This window comes from Pituophis catenifer, unplaced genomic scaffold (assembly GCF_029215685.1).
Source record: "Pituophis catenifer annectens isolate HBS135680 unplaced genomic scaffold, rPitCat1.0.hap2 SCAF_1, whole genome shotgun sequence".
NCBI classification, from domain to species: domain Eukaryota; kingdom Metazoa; phylum Chordata; class Lepidosauria; order Squamata; family Colubridae; genus Pituophis; species Pituophis catenifer.
In genome coordinates, this window is record NW_027256881.1 from 307,706,881 (window position 1) to 307,729,624 (window position 22,744).

A 22,744-nucleotide genomic window follows, 5' to 3' on the forward strand; every position below is an offset into this window, starting at 1 on the left:
TTTTTTCCTTTCTTCAATATCATTTATAAAGTCAATGAAAATACTTGCGATTCAAAAATCTCATCCTCTTTGATTAAACAATCTGCTAGTTTTCTTTAAAAGGCTTGCTCTCGTCGCCTGGCTCTGCAAAAAGGCAGAGGTCTCCCGAAGCCCGGAGCGGTGGCGGGGGAAATAGGGAGCCTCATCTGCTTCGTCCCCAAGAGTAAAAAAAAAAACTCTGGGGGCTTCGCAGAGAGCTCTACCTGCCCTCACCTGCTCTGTCTCACATTTCCTTATGGAAATGAAGTTTTTCGAGCCGCCTTTCAGATGTAAAGGCGGCTCTTTACAGGCGACGGGGCTGGCGGTCCCGAGGGGCTGTCTGGCAGCGACAGAGAGCAAAGTGGAAGTCCAACACTTTATCACTCTTAACCTCAAAGGTGAGGCCAGGTCACCTGTTCTGAGTGTGATTGCTTTTGGAACTGTCACTGGATTATGTTTGTGACCTCAGGATTTCCCCCCCTACTATTTTTTTAGAAGATCCCAGGAAAGTCTTCAATCTATTTTGCTAAAACAGTGTATGAAATTGACTATGTCACATTTTGCTAATTTCTCTTTATTATATCACAGGCTTATTCAGCTTAAAGAAATAGTAGCAAAGAATATTATAAGGTAAAATACTGATTTTTGAAGTTTCTTATGATCAGTATAGGATTTATAATTGATAATTTCTTAGAGCAAAGCTGTCATAAGACTTATTTTAAAGTAACTTTGAAATAATGTGGTATGCATAGCTCTATAGAGTGAATTATTTCTAACTCAGAAGTATGGGAGATATATATTAAATTCTTCCTACTGGGAAAGACTTCCTGCACATGTAAAATTTGCAAGTCTGGGACAGAAGTCCCTACTGTTGTGGAATATTTATTGAATCCAAAAATGTTCTGTTTATGTTTTGGCTAGTTATTTTAACATTCTTTGTATTCAGTTCAGCTTTTAATATGGCACTTGTGATAATTAGAATCAGAGTATACATAATTGAAAGATTTAGACCCAATTATCATTTATTGCATAAAAGCTGCAATTTTACATGCACTGATTTGGTAATACATTCCAATGGAGAAAACTATCTTACTTATTTTCAAGATTTGAATACACACGCAAATGACTCTAGGCAGCTTATAGTATATAGTCTTGTTAGAAGAAATATCCTTCTTGGTTCAGCTCCAAGTGGGGAAAAAGACACTGGAAACATGGAGACTGCTTGGAAAGATGGTTTAATGGTGGACAGGATCACATGGTTTGAGTTCCTGAACAGAAAAGGGCTGAGACGCAGTGAGTCCCCGGGTTTTATGCCCTCTCTGGCTTTGAACTTCCTGGGGCCCAGAAAGAGTATCCTGATTGGTTGTCAGACTCCTAGGGAGTGGGGGTCTTAGCTAGCCTTGCTGCCTGATGTAATCTTCCCAGGTGCCATGTGGTGAGTTTCTGTTGCTAGATGGGTCCTATTGTGTTAGTTTCTGTTGCTAGATGGGTCCTATTGTGTTGCAGATGATGGTCCATTGACAAAGATTGAGTTTCTGCCTCTGGCCCATTGACAAAGGGTGGGGGGGGGGCAAGAAGGTGGGAGCTGCTTCATCTTTTAAAACATGCTTCTCCATTTCTCATCCAGGAAACATAATATTCTGCCTTTTTAATATTTCCTAAAATATTTCATTCTTCTAGGAAAGGGGTGGGTGCTAACTTCCTACAGTCTAAAAACAATCTTGTAAAAATATGTCATTAAAAATAAATAAAACTGCTGCTGTTTAATTAAAAGTTTAATTAAAAGTTTCTAAGCTGAATGTAATTTAGACCAGAACTTTCTTCATCTATTTTCAAGAGTGCCTGTGTGATCAGGAGTTTTGAAGATCACATAGGCTTGCATCATTTGTTATTTTGGGTTGTCTGATTGCTCTTCATACGGATTCAAGGGTTTCACATGCACTTTCTAGTCTGAACTCCTGCACCTGTGAAAAAAATCATATTTTTTTCTTTGGATTCTGGGACAGCAATGAAAAATACTGCAGTTATACACGTGTGTCTATTCTTAAATTCCATTTAATACAATGAAGCCTAATCCCAATTTATGGGTGCAAAATGGATACCAGGATGTGCAGCAGCTGCCCACTGAACACTTTTCCAAGGACTTATTGTGTAGTTGTAAGGCAGATGTGGTTTGCTGCGTTTGGCTGAAGTAGACAAAACTTGGCTTAGCACAATATGCGACCCTGGCCGTTACTTTATTCGTGATGAAAACAAACCATGTTTCGTTTCCCAGAGTAAACCTTGTGCTTCCCCCTTCAGAAACAAGCCGCTTTGCTCTGGCCTCAGAGGACGAGAAAGACGCTTTTCCCTTTAAAAGGTTGGGCGCGCACAGACACCCATCTTCATGAATGGAACTTCCCCTCCTCCCTTGTGTGGGCGAGCTCATTCCGCTCATCACCGGGGTCCTTTTCCTCATCGGGGAGGAAGGGAGGGGGGCCCGGGCAAAATGGTTTCTTCTCGACGGCGCAGTGTTGTTTTTCCTGGAACTGCACCGGCCGCGTAAAAGGGCTGCGCAGAGGGGCCACGGCTGGCGCGCCTCGGGTTCCGCTTCAGATCATCTCGAAGCAACGCTCCCTTCGCGCCGCTTCTCCTCCTTTTTCTGGGGCGGGCGGGAGCGGAGAGAGAGAGAGAGAGAGAGAACGGGGGGGCCGCTGTGCAGTTTGCAGCAATGGCAGAGCTAGAGGAGGGGGAGGGACGCAGCTCGGGTCAGAGCGGGCTCTCTTCGCTTCGGCTCCAGCAGATGGTCGCCGTTCCTCGCTAGCCGGCCAGACCGCCCCGCCGCCGCTGCCAGTGCTGGGACCCAGCAGCCTGTTCCCAGAAGAGCACCGCCATGTCGACCAAAGCAGAGCAATGTAAGTAAGCAACAGCGGCGAGACGGGGCCCGTCTTCTCCGCGGGGAATAAAAGACGCAGGACGCCGCCGCTGCCCGAGCTTTTCGGAGGGCGGGAGAGGTGCAAGGAGGGAGGCCGGGAAACCTTAGCAAGGTGCGGGCGCTGTCCGTGGTGCTGGATGCGGCTAGGTGTCGACGACCGGCCCTGCTTGCAAGCGGCGGGATGGGAGAGGGGCGGAGCGAAAGCCAAGGGTTCCCCGGGCACTGCAGGTTTCGAGCGCTTGGTCCGGGGGAACTTTGCCTCTCCGACAGTATTCTACGACCCCCATTTGAGGACGCGTGTGTGGTGGCTGATTTCTGCCATGGTGTTTTTTGAAAGACCGCGTTTGAGGAAGAGAAAGCGTGACACTGTAAAATGGCGAGAGAAACCCAGCCCAAAGCAGAGGCCTTAGCTGTGATGTTGTTAGGATTTAGTCATTTTCTTCAGAAAAGGGCCTAGCTTAATTTGCTTACTTCAATTGTCAGTGCGGTCCTACCTCTGTGCTCGTTAATTTGTTCCAGCTGGTGTGATGAATACCAAAAATGATGAGTACCCAACAATTTTTTTCCCCATAAGGAGTAACGTATAGTGAGTCACAAGGCAGCTGACACTGACAAGTTCTTAGCTGTGCCTTGAGTACCAAATAAACAAATAGTATTGAGACAAAATGTTTGCATTAAAATGTGTTGAGTACCAAATCCAATGAGTTTCAAAGCAATTGAGTACCAAGGTGCCACTGTATATGAATATGCCTTCATTCTGTACTATCTTACTCAACCTTGTCAACATAAAATTCAGGAGCTTTCAGTCACAGCTCTGTTGTTAACTTCCTCCCACACCTACTCCAGGCTTATTTTACCCAAATAACACTGTCTTTCACTGTGGCTTTATGAGTTACCAATGAGTTAATATTTACATACTCAATTAATATATGATTAGAAAAGGAAGTAAGAAACTGGTCAGATCCATATGTACAAGCCAAATGTTTATAAGGCATCTTCTTAAGTTACCATGATATATGGCCAACTATTTCTGTGGTTTGATTACCTATCATTGAATGAAATAGTGTAATAGGATCACAGAAATATCAAATTGAATGGAGCCTGTGGCTAGCTGTACTATTCTCCAGTGTAAATCAGAAGTTCCTGTTGAAATGTTCTGCAAAGCCTCTCAGGGAAAATTAATTCATTTTGGGTGAACTTCTTAAATATCTTACTGATATGGTAAACAAACTCTCTTTCAAATTGGAATTTAATAGGATTTTCTCCCCTCTTAAATAAAACATTGCACTGCTGCTAGTAGTTGGCCAACACGCTGATCACAGAGCTACAGAAACATAAATCTGAGAAGGAGTACACAGCTGCTGTATTCAAATCAAATGGAGGATATTTCTCAACAGGTATCTTTCTGAAGTTTTCTTAGAAACCATCTGGGAAGAGAAACATTGTACCAGACCATTAATCAGAGAATTATTTTTATAGATGGTTTAGCAAATACCAGGAAATTGTTCTTTCTTTCCATAGGAGGGATAAGTAGTTTTCTGCACTGGAATTCTCAGAATATGTTGTGGATGCTCCCTTAAAATGGCTGCCATAAGGGGTTTCTTTCTGTTTTTTCTTTTTTACAAAGAAAGAAACCCCTTATGGCACTTTGGCATTTTATTTTATATAATCAGAAATACAGACATAGTTGCTCTCTCATACCCCCTCTAGCTCTTCCTCTCTTATCATTTTTCTTGGCAATGAACACACTTCTAGTGAAAATACTGAACTTTAGCCATGCTCCAAATTTATATCTGATTTTGCCTACAAGGTCTGTGTGGGCATTCTTGGAAATAAAGGATAATGGAGATTAGATCCTTTGATCCAACAGTTCTTTCAGAAACTCTCAGTTAAGCATACCATCAAAATAACTATGAGCTAATACTTTGTTAATAATGAGACACATTTAGATGATTTTTACCTCTACAGTATTTTTAGAGAGGATATTAGTACATGTAGAATTTAGTTCATTAAGTATTAAGAGAAAGTATCTCCTTTTTAAGTTCAAATCATGTGTTGATCATTAACAGATACACAGTTGTATTGTGTCTGGGAACTATAGTTCTATAAGTGAAATAAACTATAATTCCCAGGATTATTTGGAGAAAAACATGATAGATAAGCAATCCATGCATCGTGGTGTTACAGGATAATCAAGAGCTCTTCAAATCTATTACACTAAACTACACTAGAAGGCCAGAAGGCACCTAGCTAGAAAGCAAGAGTTTGTGAGTTCAAGTCCTGCCTTAGTCATGAAAGCTAGTTGAGTAACCTTGGGCCAGTCACCCTCTCTCTGCCCAACCCACCTTGCGGCCATTGTTATAGTGGAGCAAATAGGAAGAGGAAGATGTGGTAGGATTGTTTGCCACCTTGAGTTTTGTAAAAATAATAAAGGTGGGATATAAATAAGTCAATAAATAAATAATGAACATTTCGAGGCTCTTGGCTCCTGCTGGGGAGCAAGAAAAGCCAGAAGATAGCTATGACCTTAAATCCTCTTTGTGACCAGAGTATTAGAGTATTAGCCTATGAATCCCAATATTTTTTGGATAGTTGGCACATTTGGAATTCATAAAGCATATTGTGGGTTCTTTTACAAAAAGCTGCAATGATGGATAAAGCTAACCCATTTACTAAAGTCATATTGGCAAGGTTGTTCCCCCAACTTGTTTTTTGTTTCCCGGTAGATTTTACTTTTTCAATTTACCATTCATTTTTTCTCCTGAGTAGATGAACATGCTCCTAACCTATACATCTGCAGTAAGCATCTATTTCTTTTCCTCCAGGCATGCATGTCTAATTTTTAAAAGAAGGTTTGAATTTCCTCCAGGGGATTCAGGGCCTGTGACTGGTGATGTGATGATATCAGAATGAACATGATTAAATATTCAGGTCTTTTAAATATTTAAGAACACAGAGATATGTGCATTAAACCTTAGAATATTGAAGAGTATTGTACCACCGAAAACTACAATTTTGCCTTTAATTTGATAACATGATTCTGGGACTGGAACACCAACTGAGCTGCAGGCCACTGAATTTTCCTGCTATAGAAGATGGAATGCATACCACGTGGCTGAGTTTACACACAGAATTAAACAAAATCATGTTATGGCTAGAGTATGGTGTGACAATAGTAGAGAATTCTTGTGCTGGATTAAGGCCATCCAATGTTTATCATATATTTGAATGCACTGCAGAGCAAGTCTACCATATTTGTCCTGTCTGAGCAAAATCATGGACATTTTGGTAAGTTTGTCATTGGCTCTGTGGGTTTTGAATCAGTTCTCTTTGTTTAGTCAGTCAGTCAGACAGTAATACATGGTGATGCCTAAATGTGGTGATACCTAAACATGGGAAGAGAAGATCTACCTTCTTTGGTTCCCATATGCCTCATCTCATTTTCATCTGCATTTTATCTCCTCTTAGTTGATCTATAGGTTGTTTTTTCTTACTTCAGCTTGAATATTTTCTGTACCTTTCATATTATACTAGACTGAATAAAACAATTCAGACTTAAATCTCATGATTGTGCTTCACAGTAATGCTCCTTGCTTGCATGTTGATTAGATGATTGCAATTTCAATGGACAAGTCCCAAGAATCAGAGAATGTTATATGTTATATGGTACAAAAATGCTAATAATGGTTCCTTTAATTTGTTCTCTATATTTCCAATGATTAGGAACAGTCCAATAAATGGGAGAGGAAGAAAGTAATCAAGAGACCACAGAGTTAGGGGGGTATTGAGGACATATTTTTCCATGATTCACTGTCCACAATCATGCAATCACTAAGTGTTTTAAAAGGATAAATGCCATAGTAACCAGAACTGAAGCTGCTAAACCTATTAAATAGAATATCTTAAAAACTGAAGCTACTAGAAGTAGGTTGTAAGATGCAGAATTAAATAGTATGCTTATTATTGATTGGGTCTGTACATCATGCTAAGCAGTAACGTAGCTAAGGGTGTTTTGTAAATTGAGTGTACTCCAGTAGTAATAATCATAGTGGAAAAGGGTTTGAGTTATTATGCAAGAAGAGTTTTAAGCAGAGATCAAAAACTAAACCAGATCTGCTATTTTTTGACAATTGGTTGGTTTACAAAATACTTTGATCGCATCTCCTCTTCAGGTGCCCTCTTCCTTCTGAATCAACTTGTAACCAGGCAAGCTCTCCTTCACTAGCTATACAGCTATATTCACTGGACATATTCAGCTAGAAACTTAAATTAGTGAGCAAAGGGTTGTGGGCAGAATATAATAAAGTATATTATTTTCTGAGATGGAGAACTGAGCTAAGCATTTTTCCCCATTTTCTTCTTTCATGCAATACAAAATCCAGTTGCTTCCAAGATCCGATACTTGCAAGAATACCATAATCGTGTCCTTCACAACATTTATCCTGTCCCCTCTGGAACTGACATTGCCAATACTCTGAAGTATTTTTCTCAGACATTACTAAGGTAAGTTTTAAATTATGATCTCAAAGAAAAATATAAGTACTGTATGTATACAAGTAGCCTATTGACAAATGATATGGCGTTTTGCAGAAGGGTCAAAGCTCATTGAAACATAGCTTGAATTAAGTAACTATGGCAGAATCTGGTTAGACTGGGGCTTTAAATGCAGCAGAATGATGTGGAATGAGATGTTGAATTCTTTCTTACTTTTCTTCAAAGGAATCCTAAAATGAAAATAAGCAGAGAGAAACCCTATAGCCCAGACCAGGCCTTCCCTGGCACACTATTTTTCAGGATGATATTAATGTACTGGAATATTTAAACTGTGATCAAGTACATCAGCCTTCCCAAACTGGTCCTTTGGTTATGCTAGGCTACAAAAGTCAGTAAAATTTAGTGTAGATTTATGCTACTTGGAAATTCTAGGAAATATATCTCAAAGGTGCTTTTTCAAGAGGCAACTGGACTTTTTTTTTCCTTTGAAGACATTTCGCTTCTTTGAAGCAAAACGTCTTCAAAGAAAAACAAGAAAGTCCAGTTGCCTCTTGAGAAAGCACCTTTGGGACAACTATGACCTCAATGACTGAGAATCTCCATAGACATCTGGGAAATATAGTGTAATCCATCTGAAAGGCAACAGGTTAGAAAAGACAACCTTCTCATGCACATGGAAGCATTTTGTTCTATTTTACATGCCTTGGTTTTTTTTAAAAAATTAGATTATTCTGCTACATTCTGTAGACTGGGCCATGGCTTGTCAAGGTTAACTGCATGCTACCCAACAGCCAACTCTAAACTCACAAATAAAAGCTTGGGTTGGTTATACTTATATTCAGCTTTAGAAAATTCAGAGGTTTAGCAACCTAATTGTCCAGCCTCTGTAAGCTACAGAATGTACAAGTACAGTAGTTATATTATTGCCCTGTAAGGCTAAATGAGTAAGTTATAATTAGCAATGTCCTCAATGTTTGATTAGTCTTCATTCTGAAAATATTATGAACAGCAGTAATCTTTATAAGATTGGTTTTATAGTAGTCTCAGTGATTCTAGATACTTTTGATAATGAAATTAAAATTTGGACTCTGTCTCAAGTTTGTCCTGCATTCAGGATTTGGTTTAATCCCATCTGCAGTCAATAAAATTAGAAAGAAGCTTGTTTGTTGCATAGCTATAAAACAGGAATTTTCCTACAAAGATTCTCTAGTGCAGATAATCCTTGTGATCAAATTATCTTCTCCTTAGTAATGATATTATTTTTGAAGGTGTCTGATTTTTGTCCACATATATTTATCCCAGAGCTTTTAATAACAACTTGATTTATTGAAATTGTAGTCAACTATTTTTGAAAAGATTTGCCTTCTGATTGCTCAGATCATACTGTTGTTAAAAGTAGAGGAAAATGATAGATTTTTTCCCAATCAATTAGTAACCCAGTGGCCTCTCCATTTACTCAGTACTCATGGATTTATGGCACAATCAAGGTGAATTCTGTTATTCTAAATAGTGCAATATAGAATATATTATTAATATGCATGTATCATATAGTAATCATTTTTCCAGAGCTTGATTAATTATTTTCACAAGCATGTTTTAGATGGGATATTTATTTGAGCTGAAGTTTAGGAATAGAAATTTCTGAAATAACCCCAAACTGTTCTTTGAGCCATGCTTGGTCTGGCTGCATCCAGGTAGGGAGTTTTGGAAATGGTTTGCCACCAGCCTCTTCCAATTTCCTAATATTGTCTTAGCTAAAAATTTACTTTGGAAATTAGAAATAAGATAGAATAATACAACTGCATGGTTGATTACTCAGTGAGCTCACTGAGCCTCTGGAAAAGGATATCATGCTTCAAAGCTGTTGCCAAGATTTTGTTAAACATTTTATGGAAGGAAGATTCATGCTTATCTGAATGATCACATTACCAAACACTCATAGTATCCCTTAATATTTGATCAGAAACTCTAACTAAACTTATTGCAATTCGTTTTCTGATCTTAGAATATTTTTCCTTTTAAACCACAATTTTCTTTTAGGAGCTGATATATAGTAGTAACAATGAGAAGTAGAATGTGGTGGACCAAGAAGAGTTGAGATCCAAGTTCTCACTAGATATTGGACCGTTTTCGGTGATACGGGTTATCAGAATCTCTCAGCCCCACTCACTTCATAGGACAGTTAGGAGAATGAAATATTTGGATTTGATTCCTGAAATATGCAAACTTAGCACTTAAAAGTTCTAAAAGCATGTGTATCCTTTCCTTAAATTGCATGGCTGCACAGCATAGTCAACCTAGAACTTCTAAAGAAGGAGTGGTATACAACATAATAAATAAGATTAGTTTTGTAAAGGAATAAGCAGTAAACACTGCACTAACATCACCACTCTCCTATATATTTCTTTTGTATGTGGTCAATTTTAATATGAGTAGTAATGGGACAGATGAGAAGAACACACATTTCAGTTCTTAACAATGTCAACCTCTCTCCATCAAAACTTGTAGTCATGTAGGAAGACATTTTCTGTAAAGAATTCAATGCCACCAGCATAATATGAAAAGAAGTAGATGTTGCTCTATTATCTTAATGTGTCTTAACTTCCCATGTGCTCAATGAGTTTAAACCAAAATCCTGTTGCTCATTATGACTTCAGAACAGTCATGGTCAATTTAGTGATCTTCAGATGTGGTTGGCTACAGCCACCTTTAAGTCTCAGAAAAAAAGCTAAAAATAATCTTAGGCCTGAAGAATCAGGGAGCTGATGCAACTATAGAGTGAGAGAATTCTCTATTCAGCAAAGTAAATTCTTTATATTGTAAGTTAAATAAAAACTAAACTTCAGTCCAGAAATTTCTTTTATATATATGTGAATGTGTATGTGTATGTATGTATACTATACTGTTTATATGTATATATATATATATATACACACACACACATCCCATTTCACTGAGCCCTTATTTGGCTGCTAGTCTTTACAAGTATGTTGTAGAATTCTGTGTGTTGTGGACATGGGTAGAGATTATGGAAGATGACCTTAATAGAGATATGAAGGGACTCTTATCTAGGCAAAGGTTTCTGCATACAATATCTCCATCAAGGTTAACTTCCATACTCTCTACAACATTGTCAAAATACTTGTAGTTACTTTAGACCTAGTCTAGAGGTAAGAAAGCTGTGTTTCTCCAGATGTGGGAGATGATCTTTATCATCCCAAACCAATGGAATTCAAGACCTGGAGCCCAGCTATATCTGAAGATTCTCTTTGCAGTTAAGAAATTGCCGCAACAATTGTTTCATACAAAAAGTGGCACGCTGAAAAATCAAACTGTTTTGCCATAGTTTACTCAATTAATTTATAAATGAAGATTGAATGGAACCAATATATTTTGCTGACTTTCATTAAAGACGATTTGGGTTGCATTTCAATTTGCTCCTCAAATGTCTTTCTTTTTAGTCATCCCAGGGATAAAATATGATCCTTGATTTACAGACATCTTGAGAGGATATCAAATTTGGGGAGGGGAATTGGGCTATGCTGGTTTAATTGGAAAGATGGGAAAATGGAAAGAAATTGCATTGAATTTTTTGACAAACAAAACATCACATAAAACAATCACCATGCACAGCGCATAATACATTGATTCATTAAGCTCCTCCTTAAGTTTTTGGCCAAAAGCATTTCTCTGCATTTAAGCATGAATTTAATTTTCATGCATTGCTCATTTCCAACCTGTTTTACCCCAAATTTCCACTATGATTATAAAAATGTAATAATTCACCTCATATAAATAAACTCTTTGCTGGTAGATTTCTGCTATTCAAAAATAAGCTAGGATCCAAATAACCTTCTAAGAGCTTCTGCATACACAGCCAGATTATTCAGGGTTTTTTTAAAATGGCAGCGTGTCAGAAAGAGTTGGTGAATGCAACTTGAACTTCAGGAATGATTTTTGAAATGTTGACAGTGGCTTACAGTTTTCACTTTAGAATGCCCAAATACAAAAGGGAAGATAAGATAGGCTAGAAGAATTATTGTTACACAGAAGCAAAGGAAACTGTTCCCATTCAAAAGTCTCTTACACAGGTGCCATTAAATATACAAAAGCCCTGTCCGTTTTTTGTCCCCTATCCATATGATCCTAGAGAAATGTAGACACTTTGAAACTGGAATGGAATAGAAATAGAAATTAGATTAGAATGGAATGGAATAGAATAGAATAGAATAGAATAGAATAGAATAGAATAGAATAGAATAGAATAGAATAGAATAGAATAGAATAGAATAGAATAGAATGACAGAGTTGGAGGGGACCTTGGAGGTCTTATAGTCCAACCCTCTGCTTAGGCAGGAAACCCTATACCATTTCAGACAAATGGTTGTCCAATCACTTCTTAAAAACTTACAGTGTTGGAGCATTCACAACTTTGGAGGCAAGTTGTTCCACTAATTAATTGTTCTAACTGTCAGGAAATTTCTCCTTAGTTCTAGGCTGCTTCTCTCCTTGATTAGTTTCCACCCATTGCTTCTTGTTCTACCCTCAGGTGCTTTGGAGAATAGCTTGACTCCCTCTTCTTTGTGGCAACCCCCGAGATAACAGAACACTGTATCATGTCACTCCTAATCCTTCTTTTCATTAAGACAGACATACCCAACTCCAGCAACCATTCTTTATATGTTTTAGCCTCCAGTCCCCTAGTCATCTTTGTTGCTCTTCTCTGCACTCTTTCTAGAGTCTCCACATCTTTTTTACATTGTGGCAACCAAAACTGGATGCAGTGTTCCAAGTGTAGCCTTACCAAGGCATTATAAAGTGGTATTAACATTTCACTTCACTGCATTAACAGAGGGATTCTATCCCTCTGTTAATGCAGCCTAGAACTGTATTGGCTTTTTTGGTAGCTGCAGCACACTGTTGGCTCATATTTAAATGATTGTCCACTAGGACTCCAAGATCCCTCTCACAGTTATTGAGCCAGGTACCATCTATGCTATACGTGTACACTTGGTTTTTCTTGCCTAAATGTAGAACTTTACTTTTTTCACCATTGAATTTCATTTTCTTAGATAGCATCCAATGTTCAAGTGTGTCAAGATCCTTCTGTATCTTAAGCCTATCTTCCGGAGTGTTGGCTATTCCTGCCAGCTTGGTATCGTCTGCAAATTTGATGAGTTCCCCATCTATCCCCTCATCCAAATCATTGATGAAGATGTTAAAGAATACTGGGTCTAAAATAGAGCCTTGTGGGTACCCCACTGCATACTTCCCTCCATGTAGATGCAGTTCTGTTGGGGACTACATGTTGAGTACAGTTGGTCAGTCAGTTACGAATCCATCTGATTGTAAGCTGTCTAACCCACATTTGTCTAACTTATCAAGTAGTAGGTTGTGGTCTACTTTATTAAATGCTTTACTGAAATCTAAGTAAATTATATCCACAGCATTTCTCTGGTCCACTAATTTTGTCTCTTTGTCAAAGAATGTAATACAATTTGTCTGGCATGATTTGTTTTTGACAAACCCATGTTGGCTTTTGGTTATGACTTTGTTTGCATCTAGGTGTTCACAGATTCATTGGTTGATTATCTTTTCCAGAATCTTCCCAGGTATTGAGGTCAGGCTATTTCCCCCCCCTTTTTTTTTTTAAGATGGGAACTATGTCAGTTCTTTTCTAGTCCTCTGGTAGTTCCTTGATGCTCCAGGATCTTTGAAAGATATAGTTCAGTGGTTCTGAGATCATGTCTGCCAGTTCCTTCAGAACCTTGGGGTGTAATCCATCTGGTTCTTGTGATTTGAACTCATCTAGGGTGGACAGGTGCTCTCTTAACATTTTCTTGCCTATTTTAAGTTGTATTCCTAATCTGTTTTTTATAGTATTGTTTTTGATAGGTTAGACTGTTTTTTTTCCTTTTGTGTAAAGACAGATGCAAAAAACGAGTTCTGCTTTCTCCCCATTGCTTGTCATCTTCTTGCCACTTTCAGCATCCTAACTACATCCAGTAGGATCATCTTTGGAAAGGCAGAATTATGTACAGGTTCTACACTGATACTCTTTTTGCAATTGAAATTTTTGAGCATATTGAGAATATACTGTATTCTTTGTGTTAGATCTGTGCAATCTTTAAAAAGATTCTTTGCAATGGATAAGAGCAAATATAAGTCACCTCTTTTTAAATAATTTACAGCAGCTGTACCTTGAAAAGTTCATGTCACTGCCTTGGTATCTGCTCCTGGGGGTTCCATAAACAAACTGTTAAAAAGTTATGATACTTATGTAGTTACCAAGCACACCTAAATTGTATTAAAGTAACAAAAATAACTTTACAATACACATGGTATGTCAAAACTTTTGAGCACCCCTAATGTTTGGAAATTGCATGTTGAAAAATTTGACATGCCCTAACAGGGCATTAGACTAAAGACCACTAAGGTCCATTCCAACTCTGTTATTCTGTAATTCTGGTATGTTGCCTGTACACACACAGCACATTTGCTTTCCTGGCAACCCCAGGGAAAGAGTATATTTGTATCAGTAGCATACAGAAACAAGACCATCTTCTAATACAACCCCATGAGGTTGCAAACAACAAAGCCAATTCCAAAAGAGGTACTTTATACACCTCCCCATTCATGGTGAAGCATTATTTACATAAAAGTTGTTCGTGGAAATGTGAAACCAAGTATCTGACAAATCCCAACATGCAGTGCAACACTTTTTTTGGTTAAGGAGATATAAGGCTGTATTGTCAGGATTTTGTTCTGCCCCAGCTCCGGATTCCCAAGGATTGTGTCACACACCAACGGTCCTTATCAAAGTTATAACGTACCAAGAATAAACAAAGTCTGGCAAAGGTTGGCAACCAGCCCAGAAAACAAGATACGATAAGACACTCGCTATCCAAACTGCTCTTTAATAATTACACGTTGTTTCCAGCAAGAAATTACTAACTGCGTGCGACTTAAATAGGCTTAGGGAGTGGCCAATTATCCTCAAACCTTACTCTCGAGGAGACCTCCTCCTCCTGAATAGCCACTCCTGCCTTTTGGCAGCCCTGCGTGCTCGAGCATTGAGGAGAGGCTCCTCCACTTCACTCTCTCCACTTGAAGGAGCCTCTGGAGGTTCTGAAGGCCCTGGCTGAATCTCTGTCTCTGGCATCACATCCTCTTCAGCCTCCTCACTGTCTGATGCGAGCGCCGGCTGCGACCCCACACCAGCCTCCTCGTCGTCGGGATCAGCCACGATCTGCGCAGGCTGCTGGCGGGCCACAACAGATTTAGAATAGTGGGAGAACAAGTCTAGCCGTTGTATAGAAAATCTTAATAGCAGGTGGAGAATCAATGATTGAAACTTTACTTAGATCTGGGATGCCTTGTTGGGGAGCAATAATTGTTGCCTCATTTATACAGTTGTCCTTTACATGGAACTGCCCTACATGCAACTGTTAAAGCAGCAGTTCCCAATTTGACATTCTTCAGATACGTTAAGAGTTCCCACTTGGCATGGGAATAGTAGTCCCAACACTTTTGGCAATTATAGTTTGGTGATGTCTGTATTAAACAAAACCTTTATTGACAATTAAATAATTACTTTTAGGGAAACTTAAAACTGAATTTTGTCTTTAAACGTTCTGAGCAATACCATAGCAGTATCTGAAGATACAAATGACACAGCCAGGTGGATCCAAGTAGCCCCATATGTGGAAGTTTAGTTTTGGAATGCTTCTGCTGGAGGAAATGCACGAGATTCCAAATTTTTCATCCCCATAAAAAGCTGTTCTATCTGTGGAAGTCAGCATATAGGAATAGCAGAAGGAAGAAAAGCCACTCAGATATGCCTCTTCCACTTATATCAGCAAAATCTCCTTCGGATCTCAGTCCTTCTGGAATGGAGGGAATCTTTTCAGTTGTGAAAGGAAACTAATCTGTATTGTGAATACCTTCTAAGCAATTTATACTATGAGATCTAATAGATTATGGTTAACTCTGCATTAATATTCATATGAAGGAAAGACTAGTTCTGAAAAACAACAGAAGAGGATGAAGAAGCAGAATGTCTTGCAGATTTGACTGTCCACAAACTGAAAGGCTCCTTCCATATATAGAAAGCATTTATCCTTGTTTCTTATTGGAGACAAGCAAAGGACAGAGATTATCTTGCAAATCCACTAACATTATTGCTGCTACATTAGTGGAAAGGGAAATAAAGGAGAGAGTTTGAGGAAGTGTCAAGACAATTGTTTGTTCCCTTTATCATGCAAGTTGTTGTGTTGGTAAACACAAATGTAAAAGGAACAAGATAGGATATGAGTGCTTATTGGTCAGAATGGCTTTATATCAGCACAGACTTCATATGCCTCTGGATATTTTTTCTTTAGAGAATATGAATAAAAGCATGATATTGCCCTCATATTTTGCTATGGGACTTTTATTTGGCACAAGTTTCATTGTGGAAAAAGTATTGAGCTAGAAAAAGCTTTTGACCTGAACTTTATGTTCTCTTGTCTTTAGAGAATATATGAGAAGAAGAATTGTGGTAAACAAGCCAAAACATAGTTTTTATCACTGAGATATTTCAATAATAAAATTCATTACACTTTTAGGAGACAGACTGGATGAGGGTGGATTACTGCATGATGGGATATGTAGTCTCTGGACACAACACTTCCATATTGAAGAGGACAACCTTGAGTCAAAGATTGGCATTGAATGCACAAATATATATGAAAACTAAAGCTCAATATGATTTAATTATTGCTGCAAATAAAGTGAATAATTTAGTGAAAATCAGAATGAAAACTAATAAGAAAGCAAGTACAAAGATACAGCACAAGTGATCAATTAAACAATCCTCCCTCCTTTGGGCTTCTATTTTAATTTTAATTCAGACAAGCTACTGATCTAATGTAATAGAAGTCAGTATCTTTTATCCCTACATTTCTGTTTATTACATTTAGCATTGCTACTAGGGTACTTTTTTTTGGATATGTTGCATTTAGATGACTTATTGGTCTTATTTTATTAACTACTTTCATGACAACTGGATAATAGTTAACTAGAAACCAATTTAGGTGAACTGTTATACAAGGCACAATAAATATTTCAGAATTTAAGTATGTTAATCCAACATATTCTCCAGATACACAGGTTAAAGCTTTGGGGCTGGGTCTACAGCAGTTCCCCTCAGTTTGGTGCATACCAACTATGTGGGCCTCAGAATTCCCAGCAAATGACAAACTGAGAATTCTGAGTATTGTAATGTTAACTAAACTTAAGGGCCAGACTGGGGAAAGTTGCTTTGTACACTGGATGAAAAAAAAAAAAGGCACACTTGAACATACTTGTACATTTATAGATTGCAGCACCATAATATGCTGTCTATATCCTAGAGCTATCTGTAACTTTCCCAGTGCTATCTTTGAAGATATCATTTGGGAATTTTTGCTTCTTGAATAATCAAATCGTTGAATCTAATAAAAGAAGGAACTTTAAAAATATTAAGGTGTTATTCAACACTCTTCTCAATAACCATCATTGGAAAGTTAATTTCTGCAGTAGATAGAAAATTAACCATAGATAGAAAATTAACCATAGTCAAAATGATAAGTGATGTAGGGTTTCCTGCCTAAGCAGGGGGTTGGACTAGAAGACCTCCAAGATCCCTTCCAACTCTGTTATTCTATTCTAAAATAAGTGATTTTTCAAATAGTTTCTCTTTCATCACACAAAGATTAATGGATATATAGTTTGGTGTTATGTAAATACACTTTTTATAACTTAATTCTCTAACACAAATCATTTTTGCAAGAGTGGTGAATATCTGTAGCTCGGGTGTAGGATGAGGGTGAAGGTTCATTTCTGAACATTTCATTACCAGGCTAGGGAATCCATCCCCTAAACTCCACTGAAGATGTTACCTAGCCTGGTAATAAAATGTTCGGAAACCAACCCACAAGCTCGGAGAATGAACTTTCACTCTTACAAATCATTTTATAATAAAGTAGAAAATCATTTACAATCATAAAATTGAGTATCTTTAGCTATTCTGATTTCAGTAGGAGCCAAAGTGTGTTTAAGATTATAGTGCTAAACTTACTTATTGGGTGTCCAGTTAGACTACCTTCTGATTGTTGTTATACTCTTTCTGCAAGTCTCAGATTTTAAAGTGCTATACTAGTTAGATAATGCCCTTGTAGTTTGCTTACTTAGCAGCAGATTTTAAACAGTTATTTTAAAAAATTAGCATAATTTGATTAGGGGGATTTTCAGAAGGCACAGCAGTCTATTTTTTGCTTCCCATGAAGCTTTTCTTTTATTCTAAATTATTTTTCCTTTAGTTTGTAAATTCATTAAATAATGTAAGTAGCAAAACAATGAATGCTAACACCTTTTCTGCTATGCAGTTATATATAACTGGTAATGCTTGCTTAGTCCTTAGAAAGTAACCACAAAATAGAACAGCATTATGTTTCCTCCCCGCCCCCAATTAAAAGCAGACACAAATTATCATTCTCATTAGCTCACGAACATATGCTGCAGCCCATCAATTATATATTATTTTAAAGCTTACCTAATGTAGTTTAGCTAACATTTTAGAAATATATATTATTTCTAAATCCATGTGCCTGTTGAAATCTCATTATCTCAGATGATACTGAAAGACTGTCATGAAACAGTATCATGTATTACATACAGACATTATTTTAATGCAATAAACATGTGATTTTTAAGGTTCTCTTAACAAACACACATGTTTATTTTTTGCTAAAACATGTTTCTGTAAGTGTCACACCTATCTTTTGCAAGAATTTTATCTTTGGTTTTCCAATCATGAGGTTCCAAATGTTATCTCAATATTTATTTGATAAAAGGTCAACAATTCACATAATTGACATAGTGCTGCTCTAGCTTTTGTTTTCTATAACAAATCGCATCCAATTCTGTAGAACTGTAAAACATGGGTGTGCCACTGAAACATGCATTTTTATATTTTTGCTCCTTATGAACCAGATAACACATGAGATGCAATGGAAATTTCCCCACTTGTAGCAATTTTTGAACTGTATTTCTCCTAAGCATGGAAGTAAATGGTTGCTAGATTTTTCAAGATGCCTTAGTATTGGTAGAGACTGCATCTCATGTGGGATGTATCTGGAGTTTTATTATTTGTTTTATAGTGTCATTTCAATGTAATGTGCTGTTCTTTGTGTCTTTGTTGTCTCTTTTTTTTCTTTGTCCCCCCAACAGCATTTTGTCCCGCACAGGGAAGAAGGAGAATCAAGATGCCTCCAATTTGACAGTGCCCATGACCATGTGTCTTTTTCCTGTGCCATTCCCACTCACCCCATCTCTAAGACCACAGGTCAGTTCCATCAACCCTACTGTTACTCGCTCCCTCCTTTACAGCGTCCTGCGAGATGCTCCTACTGAACGAGGCCAGCAAAGTCGGGATGCTCAGTTATCTGACTACCCATCATTGGACTATCAAGGACTATACGTGACATTGGTGACTCTGCTGGATCTAGTTCCTTTGCTACAACATGGTCAGCATGGTGAGTGAATTCTTCTTATACTCAACACGATACATAAAGATTGTAGGCATATGCAGGGGTATTTCAAAATATCTCCAAATCAGATGCCTTCAGATGTATTTGGACTAAAGTAGCCATCTTCCCAGTCTACAGCCTATGAACCAGACTACCTTATTATGGATTTTTTGTAGTCTAGCTAAAGTCTGGGAGGGAAAGGTTGGCTTAATATTAATTTGCAAAACTTAAGTCATTGTTAATGCCACAGATAAAAATGAATGTGTGTGACTACATAATCGCACATGCACGCGCAGTATATTATATATCGAATGCAGAAATGGCTTGTCGGAGTTTCTTTTTATAAGCTACAGTATATTAAGCTTGTTTTCGATCTTACTTTAATATTTTGTCTTAATAAGGTAAGAAATTATATAACTGGTTTTTGGTAATAATAATTTGAGAGTCTCAGCAGATTGACAAAAATATTAAAGAAGTGACCCGGAAGCTTCCGGATTTCCATATCTGCATCTGGAATAAAAAAATAAGCAGCCTGAAATTAATGCACACACACATATAATATTAATTCCTGTATGTATGCAGTATATATAGCAATATATTCAAACTTTGAAGCATGCAGCGTTCTCCATATATTTTTTTGTCATTATTTCTTTTGCGTGAAAAGTGTATGTATCAGCTCACATGTATTCTTCTTGCCACATGATCTGAATTCCTATTCATTGATTCCTAAATATAACCAACATTAATGACAATATATAAAACATTTTAAATAGTGAGATCACTTTAAATAGCTTGTATATATACCGTTATATATATATTTGATGCATCAGATCGAAGTGTGACAGAAGCATAGCAGTATATTAATTGTTTTCAGTGTAAATTTACGTTCTGTCTTGTTTACTGAGGACATGATGAAACAAAGATTTTTGTGGTAATTGGTACAAGTGCTATAACTGAATTGAAACCCATTTTAAAATATTAGGATCATATTTAGCTGCACATCCAGAAATCTCATGGACCAAAAGTTTCTTAGATATTACAGTATTGTAGAATGTGGCTATGTTGCAGCCAACACTAGATAGGTTCATGATCTACTAATTTCAATTGTATCAATTTAGTGATTAAAATCAATCATAGATACTCCAGGTGTAGAATTGCTACTAGTGTCTGAATATTTGAGCCTTTCCAGATTAATGTTGCGACAATTTAGCACAAAGTGCTAAATATCCTTAAGTGTCAGTACTAGGAGTTCACATAAGAAAGTTGGATCCCATCATCAGTTTTCAGGTTCAGTCCAAGGATCTTCTGAATATGAGTTGTTTCTTATCAGTTTTTGGAAGTGCAAGGATAACAGTCCATGAAGTGATGATACAAAGTGGGCACACACAAGGTTTTAAGGAATTTTCCTGTTCTTTGGTGGGGGTGTTAGTTTTGGTTTTAGGCTATTTTAGGGCATAAACTCTAACTTCTTGCCACTTATTGTACCTTCTTCTTTCGTTGGGGGTGTTACTTGGAACCCTGACGGTTCTTAGATGGTGCTCCATGAGTGGTTAAACAGCCTCAGATTTTTTTCTTTTTAGTAAGTAATGATAGACCAGGCAATGTAGACTATTGAACATAATATTTTGACTCTATTTTTTTCCCCATCATCTTCCTTCCTATTTCAATCCTTTTACCTCTTCTGCTAAACCTGATTAACTCATAAGGAGATAAAATAAGAAAAGCCCTTTCACACAGTGATTGCAATTGTGTATTCATATTGTTTGTTCTTTGTGCCTCTGATAGATCTTGGACAGTCCATTTTTTATACTACTACATGTTTGCTACCTTTTCTCAATGATGACATCTTGAGTACTTTGCCGTACACAATGATCTCTACTTTAGCTACATTCCCACCATTTCTGCACAAAGATATCATAGAGTATCTCAGCACATCATTCTTGCCCATGGCAATATGTAAGTAAATTTGGTTAATTTGTATTTGCGTGTAAGTAAATCTGGCTTCACTTGTGAAGGAGAATAGCATATTCTGCTTTGGAGGGTTGATTTTTAGAATACCCAAAGAGCTATGAATGCATGGGATGAATTGGCCAAAGGATTCAAAAGTATTTATTTATTTATAAAATTTATCGGGTACCCATCTTATCATAAGGTGCCTCTGGGTGGTATACATTCATAAAAATATGTGTACATTAAAACATAAATAAATTAAAGCCAAAGTTTAAAATCTAAAGACACGTGGGGTGGGCAGGGAGGTGGAATGTGGGGAGGTAAGATCCACTGCTAATCAATCACCTTCAGTGTGCTGTTCCCCCATTGGGGCCCAAGACCAACTGGCAGAGCCTGGTCTTTAGGCCCTTACGAAAGGATAGGAGGGTTGGGGCCAACCTCACTTGGAGGGCAAGATGTTACAGGGGGCAGGAGCAACAGCAGAGAAGGCCCTCCTCCTGGACCCTGAATTCAAGAGTATTCCTTGTACTTCTTAGCTTCCAGCTTTTATTTTTAATAATTAAGGACTGTAGATGGATGATTCTAGGCAAACAGAAAATAGTTTCCCTACAATCCTATTTAAGGCCTTTTAAATCTCTTAAAGCTATGTACATCCCCATGGGCATTCCACTATTTCCACATGCCACTGGATTGGGCCTATTTTGCACTGATATGCAAAATCCTCTTTCAAGAAAATAAAACTCAGAAAAGACAATGCATTTAGGGTTAATATAAGGTTTAATCAATAAGGAATCTGGTAGCCATTCCCAAAACAATCAACAAATTCAGTCTGCCCTTCTCTCAAAAAAGACAGAAATTAATATCAAAAGAGCAGAAGAAAACAAACCAAAACTTTCATACCCTAATTTGTCTAGATAGATATTTCTCATTTGAAGGTAGATTACTTGCCAACATTTTGGCATTGTTACTTTAGTCTTTTTTCCAATGCATCTTATTAAACAGATTTCTGACATTTTTTTCCCCTTGAGGTTTACAGTATTCATACCGGGTTGCTTGCTGCAAAACAGTTTTCATGTTAACACTTTAGGAATGGGGAGCCCAATCTGATTGCTGTGAACAGTTTCTTTGATGCCCAATGGATATTTTTCCATTTTAAAAAGATTTTTCATTAAAAAAAAATAAGGTGGCTTACATTAAATTTAAGTTGCATTCCCAGAGGCCCCATTAATATTGGAAAATACAGGGTAATTCCAATGCTTGTTTGGAAGTATGCAAAAAGCGTGATCGGAAAACCCGCTCACAGCAACAAAGCCAGCACCCTACACCTCCCCACCAGTATTTATAGAGAGATGGCAGCTCCGATCATGCTTTCCTCGCACAAGCACGAAGCCAAAGACACCAGCCTGAAGATGACGAGTGAGACCTCGTCGAAACGTCGCCAAGATACTCTCAATCTTACACGGGAAAAGACCCAAATACACCAAAACTTGCATATATATATATATATATATATATATATATATATACACACACACACACACACATACATACATACACATGTATATATATATATATATACACACACACATACATACACATGTGTGTGTATATATATATATATATATATATATATATATATATATATATATATATGTTGTATAGTAAATATCAGCTTCACATAACAAAAGAATAACAATTTTTATCCAAGTGACAATAATGTAGGGAGAATAAAGGGGGAGTAGAAAAGGATGCTATAAAAATAAGCAGACTTTAAAATTGGGTGGGAATATCAAGAGTGAAGTTGAGAAAGAGAAAGCCA

The 22,744-nt window shown here is 37.5% G+C and overlaps 1 protein-coding gene across 3 annotated transcripts in view; it reads left to right on the plus strand.

Annotated features, from left to right (window-relative positions):
• The first annotated feature begins 2,890 nt into the window (after window positions 1–2,890).
• UNC79 (unc-79 homolog, NALCN channel complex subunit) overlaps window positions 2,891–22,744 on the plus strand; it is a 133,323-nt gene continuing 113,469 nt past the window's right edge. For 2 of the 3 annotated variants that reach the window (XM_070931521.1, XM_070931522.1), the window contains exons 1-4: window positions 2,891–2,912; window positions 7,315–7,435; window positions 18,677–18,981; window positions 20,761–20,931. In XM_070931521.1, coding sequence (XP_070787622.1) covers window positions 2,891–2,912; window positions 7,315–7,435; window positions 18,677–18,981; window positions 20,761–20,931 — 619 coding nt within the window. Of the gene's footprint in view, window positions 2,913–7,314; window positions 7,436–18,676; window positions 18,982–20,760; window positions 20,932–22,744 lie in introns of those variants that run through there. The other variant, XM_070931524.1, reaches the window with a different exon arrangement.